The sequence below is a fragment of the Schistocerca piceifrons genome, chromosome 1, assembly GCF_021461385.2.
Source record: "Schistocerca piceifrons isolate TAMUIC-IGC-003096 chromosome 1, iqSchPice1.1, whole genome shotgun sequence".
Taxonomy (NCBI): domain Eukaryota; kingdom Metazoa; phylum Arthropoda; class Insecta; order Orthoptera; family Acrididae; genus Schistocerca; species Schistocerca piceifrons.
In genome coordinates, this window is record NC_060138.1 from 398,225,826 (window position 1) to 398,240,642 (window position 14,817).

A 14,817-nucleotide genomic window follows, 5' to 3' on the forward strand; every position below is an offset into this window, starting at 1 on the left:
GGAAAGCTAATCATTTGCATATCAATGCATCTTCTTCCTGTCGGTTAAATTTCGCGTCTGTAGCAGGTCATGTTCTTGGTGTAGCAATTTTAATGGCCAGTAGTGTATATTGTTGTAGAGGAGGTAGACTGTACAAACGATTGAATATTATCAGAGGTTTTATTCAGAGATGCCACTAATATATCAACGTGCAGATCACTCTGAAAGTTAACAAATCCCTGTGTAACACGAGAAATGTTATAATGAATGCTGCAATATTCGTGTTGCAACAATTTATGCATGTATTACTAGTAGCATGCAAATTGTGCCTATTTGTAAAGAGATATGTTGTTGGCTACCATTTAGCATAGGTAGTAGAAATGTTGTAGTGCGTATTTCTGTCTTATGACTGTATAAAAAATATTATAGAGAATGGAAACCAGTGTAACCATATAGCTTTGAATATCTGTGTATCTATTATCGAAGTATTCGAAGTTATTACGTGGTGTTGCTACATAAATCAGAGGTTTTATAAAGATTGCCATGTCAGCAGATCAAATTATCATGTCTAACGTAAGTAGACAGTATATATAAAAAAATTGTTCAATTACAAGTACGACTCGTGCTCTGTGGGTCCCATGCAAACTTACTTCTGTATACAAACAGTTCATTTATATGTTCTGAAAAGTGAGTTTGCGAGTGTCATATGTGACACATATGGCCTTTTCTTTTCATTGTATTGACTTAGCAGCTTAAATTTTTACACCACCAAAGAACTGTAGACATTAATACTAGACGTAAATTTCAGTTTTATTCCTGTAGCCGTTCCTGAGAAGAATGGGTCTTAAAAGAAGGGCAGACACGTGGGCAACAAAGTGGTGTGATAAGGTTCCACTTTTACCGACTTAGGTATGGATCCCTAAAAAGAAAACGTTGAAAAAGACTGCAGGGTGAAAAGTTTGCCTTAAGGGGGGTAGGACGTCAAACGGCCCGACTTGGAGCAGGAGAGGCACCACAGAACATTTTATTTTCTACTGCCTATACTTTCACAAATAAATTCATAAAACTTTGTCAGCCTGACCAGGAAGGATTCAGGATTCACACACATAGCAGTGGAAGTGCAAAAACATAACAAAATAATTTTTTTTGATATAAAATTTCATCATTTTTTTACTTACTGTTGGCTGCATTTGTTGCTATAGGTAAATTTTTCTTCACAAGGAAGAGAGATTCTTTGATGAATTTTACACAGCATACAAACCATATTTACAGGTGTTTAAAACTCTAGAATTTTCCAAATCTATTAAAAACTGTGTTAAAAATTGAGATAGTTAACTACAAAATTTGATTTTTTTCTAAACATAAAGTTTAAAACGTAACAGCTCATTCATTTTTTCATAAATTAAATAGATTCTAGAGTTTCAGACACCTGTAAGTATGGTTTGTATGCTGTGCAAAATTCATCGAACAGTCTATCTTAATTTTGAAGAAAAGTGTACCTACACCCACAAATGCAGCGAATAGTAAGTGAAAAAAATGATGAAATTTCACATGTAAAAAAAATATTTTGTTATGTTTTTGAACTTCCGCTGCTACGAGTGTGAATCCTGAATCCTTCCTGGTGATGCTGACAAAGTTTTATGAATTTACTTGTAAAAGGATAGACACTGGAAATTAAAATGTCCTGTGGTGCCTCTTCTGCTCCAAGTCGGCATGTTTGACGTCTTACCCCCCCCCCCCCCCCCCCCCGCCCTTTAAGAAACAATAAAGATACAGACACCAGCGGTAAGGGCGAGCTATTTCGATATGCAGCAGAAAGGTAGCAAAAGTCAGGAGCTTTATATCCAGTACTTTGATCTGAACGATAGCGGAGACCAACGTGTGCTTTTTCCCTTTGTCAGGGTGAGCGTGCGCCTGGGCGAGTGGGACCAGCGCACGGACGTGGACTGTGACGGCGAGATCTGCGCACCGCCGCCCGAGGACTACAGCATCGAGGATGCGACGCCGCACCCACAGTACAGGCCGCAGGCCAGCGCCAACGTCGCCAATGACATCGCGCTCCTCAGACTCGATCGTGACGCACCCGATAACTGTGAGTGAACTATATTTCCACTGCCCTTCCTCGCAACACCTCGGTAGCTGCACTGCCAAGAAGACCTTACGAGTAGGGTGTAATGTTTCATATCAGAATGGCACAGTTTATCCAATATGAAAGCCGTTCCATGCATATTCCCAGTACTTGCTGCAAAAACGGAAGCACACTGAAGTAACTAACACATCTGATTAACTTGCGGCTGATCCATAAATCGGGAATGTGAATTTTCATTTCAAATAACATGGACTCATTTTCAAAATTTCGCATGTATTCAAGTACAAATTCAAAATGAACAACCTTTATACCAATGAAAAGAGGAAGTTTGAAAGTTTATGGCGGGCGGCGGCGGTGATGGTTTCAGAAGCGGTCGGTAGAGTTCGCACGCCAATATGGCCGTCATTCCGTTTCACTTTTAGTTGTGAGAGAGATGGCGACTGTGGACCACAAGGTTTTCTGCGTTCTTCAGTTTGCGAAAAATTACTCGCTTATTGCAGTGCAGCGGATATTTCGTACCAAATTCGGTATTCAACCATCAACTCGCAAAAGCATTAGCCGTTGGTTTAAGCAGTTTAAACAGACTGGGACTGTGCCCAAAGAAAAAAGCACTAGCCGACCACGTGTGTCAGAGGATGGCGTCCGACGGATTCAAGGAAGTTTTGTGCGCAGTTCCAGTAAGTCCACCAATAGATAGAGTCGAGAACTTGGAATACTCCAATCAATTGTATGAAAAGTTCTGAGGCGGCGTTTGCTGTACAAGCCCTACCGATTACAACTTGTGCGGGCTCTCAACCCCAATGACAAAGAGAAGCGTGTCTCATTTCGTGGTTTTGTGTTATCAAAGCTGGAGGGTGACGCGTTTGCACAGCGTGTAAGTTTTGGCGATGAAGTCAACGAACACAATGTTCGCATATTGGGTTTGGAAAATCCACATTAATCATTGCAACATGAAATAGACTCACCGAAGATCAACGTTTTCTGTGCCGTATCCGGTAAAAAGGTTTATGGACCATTTTTCTTTGCGGAAAGAACTCTAACGGGAATCATGTACCTGCACATGTTGGAACAACGGCTGTTACCTCAAGTTATGGAATATTCCCAGGACTTCATTTTCCAACAGGATGGAGCTCCACCCCATTGCCACCGTGATGTACGAGGCCCTCTGACTGACTCCCTTCCTCAGCACTGGATCGGTCGCAGGGGACTTGAGGACCTGCTCCGCATTTCAGGCCACCGAGGTCTCCTGATGTCACACCCTGCGACTGTTTCTTATGAGGTTTTGTGAAGGAAGCTGTTTACGTCCTGCTTCTAACAACCAAAGTGAACGATCTGCGGAACCGGATCATTGCAGCCCTTCACTCAGTAACAGCAGATGCGCTTTCGCGTGTGTTGGCTACTGCGTCGATGTTGGCCACGGAGCCAATGGTGGCCACATTGAGCATTTATAACATTTATCACATTTCTAATTATTAAATAATTATAAAAACTAATTAATTAAAAATTATTAAATTTATTAAATTGGTATCAAACATTATGAGAAACACTTTTAAACTTCCTCTTTTCATTGGTATAAAACTTGTTCATTTTGGATTTGTACTTGAATAAATACGAAGTTTGGAAAATGGGTCCATCATTTAGAATAAACCTGTATTGTTCGTAATGGGGACCAAAACATTGCATCTTTATTATTTGATCACATTATTTGTGATCGATTATTAGGAAAAGTGATGGCTGGAAGTCAAAGTGCTCAACAAACGCTGTATGAGGATGTGTCGAAGTTCTCAGCCTGCAAATAAAGATGGCGTTAATATGAATAATATTTTGTTTCTACTATTATTCATATTATTCATATTAACGCCATCTTTATTTGCAGGCTGAGAACTTCGACACATCCTCATACAGCGTTTGTTGAGCACTTTGACTTTCAGCCATCTCTTTTCCTAATAATGTATTGAGGAATAATGTATACACATCAAAAAAAGTTTTGCATCACTTCGGATCCGAGAGTTTCGGAACCTGTACAGAAAATTGGAATAGAGATCAATATAAACAACATTTCCACCCTTTTTATTGCTCATGGAAAGCACACATTACCTGTTGTATCACCATACAGCCAGTCCTTCAGAGGTGGTGGTCCATATTGCTGTACACACTGGTACCTCTAATACCCAGTAGCATGTTTCTTACATTGATACGTGCCTGTATTCGTCATGGCATACTATCCACAAGTTCACAAAGAACCGGTTGGTCCAGATTGCCCCACTCCTCAACGGCGATTTGGCGTACATCCCTCAGAGTGGTTGGTGGGTTACGTCGTCCATAAACAGCCCTTTCCAATCTATCCAGGCATCTTCCTTAGGTTCATATCTGGAGAACATGTTGGCCACTCTAGTCGAGCGATGACATTATCCTGAAGGAAGTCACTCACAAGATGTTGAGGATGGCGACGCGAAATGTCGTCCATGAAGACGAAAGCGTAGCCAATGTGCTGCCAATATGGTTGCACCATCGGTCGTAGGATGCCATTCACATATGCCATTCGGTTATGGTACACTCGTTACGGCGCCTTCCATGACCACCAGCGGCGTACGTTGGCTCCACATAATGCCACCCCAAAACAGCAGGGAACCTCCACTTCGCTGCACTCACTGGGCGGTGTGTCTAAGCCGTTCAGCCTGACAGGGTTGCCCCCAAACACGCCTCCGACAGTTGTCTGCTTGAAGGGATATACGACACTCATCGGTGAAGAGAATGTGATGCAGTCCTGAGCGGTCCTTTAGGCATGTCGTTGGACTCATCTGTACCGTACTGAATGGTGTCATGGTTGCAAAGATGGACCTAGCCATGGACGTCCGGAATGGAGTTGCGCATCATGCAGCCTATTGTGCACAGTTTGAGTCGTAACACGACGTCCTGTGGCTACACGAAAAGTTTTATTCAACATGGTTGGCCATGCGGGATAGCCGGACAGTCTTAGGCGTCTTGTCACGGCTCGCGCGGCTGCTCCCGTCGGAGGTTCTAGTCCTTCCTCGGGCACGGGTGTGTGTGTTATCCTCAGCGTAAGTTAGTTTAAGTTAGATTAAGTAGTGCTTAAGCCTAGGGACTGATGACCCCAGCAGTTTGGTCTCATAGTCCTTACCACAAATTTCCAATTTTTCCAACATGGTAGCGTTGCTGTCAGGTTTCCTCCGAGCCATAATCCGTAGGTAACGGTCCACTGCGGTAGTAGCCCTTGGGCGCCCTAAGCGAGGCATGTCATCGACAGTTCCTGGCTCTCTGTATCTCCTCCATGTCCGAACAACAGGGCTTTGGTTCACTCCGAGATGCCTGGACACTTCCCTCGTTTAGAGCCCTCTCTGGCGCAAAGTAACAACGCGGACACGATCGGACCGCGGTATTGACCGTCTAGGCACTTTTGAACTGCAGACAACACGAGCTGTGTACGTCCTTCCTGGTGGAATGACTGGAACTGACGAGCTGTCGGACCCCCTCCTTCTAATAGGCGCTGCCCATGCATGGTTGTTTACATCTTCGGGTGGTCTTGTGACATCTCCGAACAATCAAAGTGATGGTGTCTGTGATACTGTATCCACTGTCAACGCCTATCTTCAGTTCTGGGAACCGGGATGATGCAAAACTTTTTTTTATGTGTGTAAATAAAGCGTCAACTAGATCTGTGCATCATATATTTATGGACTTTTAAGGTAAGTATAATGTATGTTTCCATAAATGGATAAACTGAGATACCTTCCCCCCATAAAAATCTTTTGAACTGTTTATTGCCAATCGAAATCTATCAACGCGGCTCAAGGTCTGTGAAGAGGGTTTTCTTCATTTACAACAATAAAAATATCTCACTGTCACAGTCCACATACGAGTGCTGGTCCTTCCTAGCCAGCCGCACGGCCACCCAGCCATAGAGAAAACGAAAACGCATCAATCTCTGTCACCAAGCGTGGATGAATTCAGACTATACTTCCCTTGAAGACAAGTTGTGTGAAGGATGTCCGAAAACTTAGTCACTGGGTGGCGTTCTCCGTTGTGTTGTGCGTACCCTTCTTGTTCTTTATTTTGGGTGTGGAGCGGTTCTATTCGCTTCAGTGCGGAACCACGCTGCCCTTACGGTCGTAGGTTCGAATCCTGCCTCGGGAATGGATGTTTGTGATGTCCTTAGGTTAGTTAGGTTTAAGTAGTTCTAAGTCTAAGGGACTGATGACCTCAGATGTTAAGTCCCATAGTTCAAAAATGGTTCAAGTGGCTCTGAGCACTATGGGACTCAACTGCTGAGGTCATTAGTCCCCTAGAACTTAGAACTAGTTAAACCTAACTAACCTAAGGACATCACAAACATCCATGCCCGAGGCAGGATTCGAACCTGCGACCGTAGCGGTCTTGCGGTTCGAGACTGCAGCGCCTTTAACCGCACGGCCACTTCGGCCGGCTAAGCCCCATAGTGCTCAGAGCCATTTGAACCATTTGTGTGGAGCTGTGAATTGGACGCCCATAATTCGCTAGGTCTTAATGGCTTTCATTTTGATCTTACGTACTTTTGATTTTATGAGGTTTAAATACAGGCAGTTATTTTTTGTGGCACACGTTTTTGCTTATACTTGTTCCCCTGAGAGTGCAATCACTAAATTTTGTTTTTGTTTTTAACATAGCTGGTATATTTGATTACAATTTATTGCCAATTTTGTTATATTAGATCTTATAAAAGTGACCCACTTCTGTAAATTCCAGCTTTCATCAGACCAATCTGCTTGCCGGTTACACCTGAGATGAGACAAGCGACGTTCATCGGGAAGAATCTTGTTGTGGCTGGATGGGGTACAACCGAATACGGTAAGCCTCTCTGTGTGTGAACTGCTGTGGAAAATGTATTGTCAATAACGAAACAATATCATTGTGTAACATCTTCTTCTTAATCTTGACACTGTTATTTTGGGGTGGCTAAGATAACCATAACTCAAAAGTATTGTTCCTTGACTGAAAAAATAACGAAAGGACATGTACTATTGTGGATTTCAAGATTAGCAACAACTATTGTCAACCTCGCTGTATCTCTTCCCTTCCTCATTTTCCGACTGATACTACAATGAAGAGTGAAGCGGACCTCATAATACATTGCTAAATTACTGTTGTTAAGATGTGGCAACGAGTACGTTTTTCTAGTCAGATGAGTAAAGCTCAGTTCTCTAAATTCATGAAAAGAATTTTAAGTGCAATGATAGTAGTATTTTTAAAGCTTCTTGTTGATAACTAACGCTCTCATAGTTTGAAAATTCCAAGTGTCCAATCAGCTTGAAGAGCTTTCTTATATAATGAAAATCATTGTGTTTATGATGCTAATAGACTTCTGGGCGGTGAATCAATGACAACTAATCCGTCACAATTCTTATTAAGTATATGTTCCATAGATAATTTAATATAATAATTTTGATCCAGAACGTGTCTTTTGTTGAAAAGTTTCTTATATTCTTTGAAAGTACGGCATTGTTACGTGGTAGCTCTTTACTGTTAGGATAATTCTTCTTATAGGCAATATTACTTCTGATCAATAATTTATACAGTGTAAAATGAGTCACAAGAAGATTTGATCTGTCTTTAAAATTATTTGTATTTTCGGACATTTTCAGCGCTTGACAATTCTGAACCAAAACTAGATTATATAAAAATCAGTGAAGACCATTTCTCCATTTGCTGTTACATTTCTTCTCTCTCCCATAACATGAAAGAGAAATCCTGAAATAAGAGATTCAATCTGTTCACATTCTATATGTCTGTTGTCAGCTGTTCTCTGCATTTGGTGCTCTTTAGCTACTCTTCATGTGGTGTGAATAATTTCTGCTTAGACTGTTATAAGGTACTGGAAATCTGTAAACCCAATTAGGAGATCTGATATTCAATTGTCAAGATCTGTACACATTTACCAATTTTTAAAGATATCAGTATAACCATTTCGTGACCTCACATACAGGTCTACTACGTAAAATGATGAAATTTAATATGTACTTGCCGTGCGGGGTAGCCACGCGGTCTCGGGCCATGGTTCGCGCGGCTGACCCCGTCGGAGGCTGGTTGGTTGGTTTGGGGGATTAGAGGGACCAGACTGCTACGGTCATCAGTCCCTTGTTCCAAGACTTCACCAACACAGAGTAAAAACGAAAAATGGAAAAGATGACAGACGACACAGGACAAGAGAAACTGAGACAAAGACTAGACAAAACGAATTAAAAGCACACAGAGTGAGACGGTGATTGGCCGACCATAGAGAAAAAAAAAGGAAAAGCCAACCACCGAGAAACATATTAAAAACTCAGTCTAAAACCGTAGGCCAAAGGCTAGAATCAACACTAAATAAAAATAAACACTTAGAGCAAATGATAAAAGCCCCCTGCCCGAATAAAACGCAAAACTAAGCCTGTCATGGCAGTGTCATCTTGTAAAAATGCAGGGAGCGTATCAGGCAGTGCAAATGTCTGCCTGACCACAGCTAAAAGGGGGCAGGCCAACAAAATGTGGGCCACTGTCAAAGCCGCCCTGCATCGACATAGAGGAGGGTCCTCCCGGCGCAGTAAGCCAGGAGTGGTCAATGTGGAGACGACAAAGGACAACTGAGTCTCTGCGATTGCCTCGCATGGATGAGGGCCATACAGTCGTCGTCTCCTTGATGGCATGGAGTTTATTGGGTGCGGTCAGATTGCACCATTCAGCGTCCCATAGCGCAAAAACTTTGTGGCGTAAGAAGGCTCACAAATCAGTCTCCTGGAGGCCAACGTCCAGAGATGGTTTACTGGTGGCCGCTTTCGCCAGGCGGTCAACATTTTCATTGCTGGGTATCCGGACATGGCCGGTGGTCCACACAAAGACCACAGAGCGGCCGCAACGGGCAAGAGCATGCAGGGACGCCTGGATAGCCATCACCAGACGAGAACGAGGGAAACACTGGTCGAGAGCTTGTAAACCGCTCAGGGAATCGCTACAGATAATAAAGGACTCACCTGAGCAGGAGCGGATATACTCTGGGGCACGAAAGATGCCGACCAGCTCAGCAGTGTAAACGCTGCAGCCAGCCTTCAATGAACATTGTTCGGAGTGGTCCCCTAGAGTGAGAGCATAACTGACCCGAACAGCAACCATCGAACTGTCAGTGTGTACAACGCCAGAGCCCTCATACGTCGCTAGCGTGGAATAAAAGCAGCGGCGGAAGGCCTCTGGAGGGACTGAGTCCTTTGGGCCCTGTGTCAAGTCGAGCCAACTTTGGTGTACGCAAAGGGGCCCGGAAAGGAGGTGGAACGGGGAAAACCCGAAGCCCGGAGAGAAGCTCTTTGACGTGGACTGCGATCGTACAACCTGACCGGGGCCGACGTTCTGGCAGACGGACGACCGATTGCAGGAACAGAAGACGATTACTTGGATGCCCGGGCAAGCTAAAAACATGGGCAGCATAAGCGGCCAGTAAGTGTTGGCACCGCAACCGCAGTGGAGGAAAACCTGCCTCCACGAGTATGCTGTCCACAGGGCTGGTCCCAGAAGGCACCAGTGGCAAGTCGTATCCCGCTGTGTAGTATTGGATCCAGCACCCGCAACGCAAATGATGATGCCGAGCCATAAGCCAGACTCCCATAATCCAGACAGGACTGGATTAACGCCTGGTAGAGCCGTAAGAGGGTAGATTGGTCGGCGCCCCAGCTGGTGTGGCTCAGGCATCGCAGAGCATTTAGATGCCGCCAACACGTCTGTTTAAGCTGCCGAATATGAGGCAGCCAAGTCAACCGGGCATCAAAAACAACTTCCAAAAACCTATGTGTCTTCACTACAGCAAGAAGTTCTCCGGCAAGATAAAGCCGCGGCTCAGGGTAGACTGTTCGGCGCTGGCAGAAATGCATAACGCAGGTCTTGGCAGCTGAAAACTGGAAACCATGCGCTACAGCCCAAGACTGCACCTTGCGGATAGCGCCCTGCAGCTGACGTTCAGCAGCTGCAATCCCAATGGAGCTATAGTAGAGGCAGAAGTCGTGAACATACAGGGATGCGGAGACAGAATTTCCAACCGCTGCAGCGAGCCAATTTATTGCAATTAAAAACAGGCTGACACTGAGGACAGATCCCTATGGTACCCCGTTCTCCTGGACTCGGGAGGAACTATATGAGGCCACGACCTGCATGCGGAAGGTTCGATGCGACAGAAAATTTCGGATGAAAATCGGCAGTGGACCCCGAAGACCCCATCCATGATGGGTAGAAAGGATGTGATGACGCCATGTCGTATTGTACGCCTTCCGCATGTCGAAAAAGACAGCGACCAGATGCTGACGGCGGGCAAAGGCAGTACGGACAGCTGACTCCAGGCTCACCAGATTGTCGGCGGCGGAGCGGCCTTTACGAAACCCACCCTGAGACGGAGCCAGAAGGCCCCGAGACTCCAGTACCCAATTCAACCGCCAGCTCACCATCCATTCAAGCAACTTGCAAAGAACGTTGGTGAGGCTAATGGGACGGTAGCTGTCCACCTCCAATGCGTTCTTGCCAGTTTTCAAAATGGGGATAACAATACTTTCCCGCGATTGCGACGGAACTCACCCTCGACCCAAATACGGTTGTAAAGGTCGAGGAGCCGTCGCTGGCAGTCCACTGAAAAGTGTTTCAGCATCTGACAGTGGATGCGATCTGGCCCAGGAGCGGTATGAGGACAAGCGGCGAGGTCACTGTGAAATTCCCATTCACTGAACAGAACATTGTAGGATTCAGGATGGTGGGTGGTAAAAGAAAGGTGACAAAGTTCCATTCGTTCTTTAATGGAGTGGAAGGCCAGTGGGTAATTGGAAGAAGCGGAACTCAGAGCAAAATGCTCTGCCAAGCTGTTGGCAATTTCGTTGGAGTCTGTACAAATTGCTCCATTCAATGAGAGCGCTGGGACGCTGACAGGGGTCCGATAGCCATAGAGGGGTCGGATCTTGGCCCAGATCTGCGATGGAGAGACATGGAGACCAATGGTGGACACATACTACTCCCAGCACTCCTGCTTGCGTTGGTGGATAAGGCGGCAGGCCCGCGCATGCAGCCGTTTAAAGGTGATGAGGTGTTCAATGGAGGGATGTTGCTTGTGACGCTGTAGCTCCCGCCGGTGATCTTTAATCGCCTCAGCGATCTCAGGCGACCACCAAGGCACAGTCCTCCGCCGAGGGGACCCAGAAGAATGGGGAATGGAAAATTCTGCGGCAGTAATGATGCCGGTGGTGACTGAGTGAACCACCGCATCAGTTGCGTCATTAGAGAGAAGCTCAACAGCGGCAATGGAGGAGAACAAGTCCCAGTCAGCCTTATTCATAGCCCATCTGCTAGGGTGCTCAGAAGAGTGACGCTGTGGCAGTGACAGAAAGATCAGAAAGTGGTCACTACCACACAGATCGTCATGCACTCTCCATTGGACAGAAGGTAAGAGGCTGAGGCTGCAGATCGAAAGGTCGATGGCGGAGTATGTGCCATGCGCCACGCTGAAGTGAGTGACGGCACCACCATTTAAAATGGAAAGATCTAGCTGTGCCAATAAATGCTCAATGGTGGCACCTCGAACTGTTGCCGCTGACCCACCCCACAGAGGATTATGGGCGTTGAAGTCGCCCAGTCACAAGAAAGGTGGCGGCAATTGGGCTATCAGTGCAGCCAGGACATGCTGCACGACATCACCATCCGGTGGAAGGTAAAGACTGCAGACGGTAACAGCCTGTGGCGTCCACACCCGAACAGCGACAGCCTCCAAAGGTGTTCGTAGGGGGAGAGACTCGCTGTGCAGAGAGTGAAGGACATAGATACAGACGCCACCATACACCCTTTCATAAGCTGCCCAGTTCTTATAATAACCCCGATAGCCACAGAGGGTGGGGGTTTGCATTGCTGGAAACCAAGCAATGCAGAAGAAAGGGTGAAGGCTGATCAGTTGGCAGAGCTCAGCTAGTTGGTGGAAAAAACCGCTGCAGTTCCACTGGAGGATGATATTGTCCATGGCTGAGAAAGGCGTGAAGGGACTGGGAAGGCAATTTACGCCACTTGTTCTCTCGCTGCCACCGATTCAGTACCCGCGCGAGTGACATCTATGGCGTCTGAGGAACCGGCGAGATCCAGGTCTTCAGCAGACGCCAGAATCTCGACCTTGTCCTCAGACACTGAGCTTGTAGGAAGCGGTGGGACAGGTGCCACTGCAATGTCGGGACTCGTGGGTACCTTTTTCTTTTTCAGCTTATCTCGCTGTGCCTTTGGTGGTTCAGGCTGGGAGGGCCTCACTGGGTCAGTCTCAGGGACGGACGACGACCATGAGGCCCTATGACCAGGGACCGGTGGTTGTTTGAGCCACTTGCGGGTGTCCGCTTTTGTACCGGTCGGAACTTGTGAAGGGAGGTCCCCATGGGACCCCTTCCTGGCGAGAGGAGCCGAAGAAGACTTATGCTTCTCCAGCTAGGTGGCGCAGAGGTTAGCACACTGGACTCGCATTCGGGAGGATGACGGTTCAGTCCCGTCTCCAGCCATCCTGATTTAGGTTTTGCATGATTTCCCTAAATCACTTCAGGCAAATGCCGGGATGGTTCCTTTGAAAGGGCACAGCCGATTTCTTTCCCCATCCTTCTCTCACCCGAGCTGGCGCTCTGTTTCTAATGACCTCATTGTCGACGGGACGTTAAACACTAATCTCCTCCTCCTCCTCCTCCGGCTGGAAGGGGGAACTGATGTCCCCGATGGTTGGGGGGGGGGGGGTGTTGCTCCTGAAGTAGATAGAGCAGGAGCAACAAGGAGTGTAGCGCCCCCTACCAAGGGGCCAGGAGTGGTCCTTTGGCTTTGAGGGCTGACAGTGGGTGGTGCATCAATGGGAACTGTAGCGGGAGTGACAGTGGTGGCATAAGTGGACGTCATGCGTACTGGATGCAGTCGTTCAAACTTATGCTTAGCCTCAGTGTAGGTCAGCCTATCCAGGGTCTTGTATTCCATTATTTTCCGCTCCTTCTGGAGAATCTTACAGTCCGTCGAGCAAGGGGGATGGTGCTCCCCGCAGTTGACACAGATAGGAGGCGGGGCACATGGAGTATCAGGATGGGATGGTCGACCACAACAGATGACGGTGGAAGCACAGCGAGAAGACATATGGCCGAACTTCCAACACTTGAAGCACCGCTTTGGGAGAGGGATATATGGCTTGACATCACAATGGAACACCGTCACCTTGACCTTCTCAGGTAACGTGTCACCCTCGAAGGCCAAGATGAAGGCACCGGTGGCAACTTGGTGATCCCTCGGACCCCGGTGGACGCAAAGGACGAAATGGACACCTCGTCGCTCGTCATCGGACTGTAAAAGGAGATCTCTGTGAAAAATAATGCCCTGGACCATATTTAAGCTTTTATGTGGGGTGATAATAACAGAAACATCCCCCAGCTTCGTACAAGCGAGCAAGGCTCGTGACTGGGCAGAGGATGCTGTTTTTATTAAGACTGACCCTGATCGCATTTTGGACAAGCCCTCCACCTCCCCGAACTTGTCCTCTAAATGTTCTACAAAGAACTGAGGCTTCACAGACACAAAGGATTCCCTGTCAGCTCTGGAACAGACGAGATACCGGGGCTAATACCTTTCACTGTCAGTCATAGCCTTTCGTTCCTCCCACGGTGTGGCCAGGGAGGGGAAAGATTTGGGGTCATACACATTAGCCTTAAAGTGAGCTTTGGAACGCTTAGAGACTGCTGGTGACTGGCCACCAGCAAGGGAAGATGTGCCATGATTCATTGCGTGTCATCCACCCTGATGCCACCTACTCCAGCCAAGGGCCCTCCCCACAGCAAAGGCCACCTGGCAGGATGGCCATTGCCGGGAGTCCTGATGCCCCAGGAAGATGGGCATCTACTCCTTGGCATACGTGGGGAGTTAACGGCGCAGGCATCAGTAGAGCGATCCCTGTGTTGTCAGGGGGCTACAACCAACAGGGTACATGGCAGCCCCACCACAACGGACTGGCTACCGTGCTGGATTTCAGGTGACATGTAGTCCATGGTCGCCGTCAGTACAGAAAGTGGCCCTGGACATTGCTTGGCAGAAAGTGCACGCAGGGACGTATCCATGCCCAAGAGATGGAGAGCGGGCAGGACTGCAATGCAACGACGAATAAGCTGGCGAAAGTTCTCAATGCAAAATGGACACAATGCACCAAGTAAGGCGCCCTTCCCCAATTGGCTCACTCTTCGGAAGAATTTAGAAAGATGGAGGTCAAATCCGGGAGGGGACCGTCACATAAGGCCGAAACGTTTGAGACTCCTTTTAGTCGCCTCTTACGACAGGCAGGAATACCGTGGGCCTGTTCTTACCCCCAAACCCGCAGGGGGACCCGTTCGAGGCTCGAGCCCTGTCTCGGGCAAGGGTGTATGTGTTGTCCTTAGCGTCAGTTAGTTAAAGTTAGATTAAGTAGTGTGTATGCCTAGGGACTGATGACCTAAGCAGTTTGGTCCCCTAGGAACTTACCACAAATTTCCAAAATTTTAATATATACTTAAGCGATTCTGACAGAATGCAGTGTTATCTACCTATCTATGGCGTTACTTCAACGTTATTGAGGGAATTCCTTTCGTTAACACGCCTCTCACGCGGTAATTTTCTGAGCCAGGACCACTACATCTCATTAATGTGGCTCTTTAGTCGTGCTTACGAGGCTGAGTGCACTCTGTTCTAGTCCCATTATCAGGAAAAATCCTTGGCAGTACTGG

At 46.9% G+C, this 14,817-nt stretch overlaps 1 protein-coding gene across 1 annotated transcript in view; it reads left to right on the plus strand.

Moving 5' to 3' along the window:
* The window catches only part of LOC124803389 (serine protease easter-like), an 82,309-nt gene that overhangs the window by 62,171 nt on the left and 5,321 nt on the right, over positions 1-14,817 (plus strand). The window contains exons 5-6 of the mRNA XM_047264576.1: positions 1,881-2,071; positions 6,812-6,913. Of these exons, the coding sequence (XP_047120532.1) occupies positions 1,881-2,071; positions 6,812-6,913 (293 nt within the window). The remainder of the gene's footprint in view (positions 1-1,880; positions 2,072-6,811; positions 6,914-14,817) is intronic.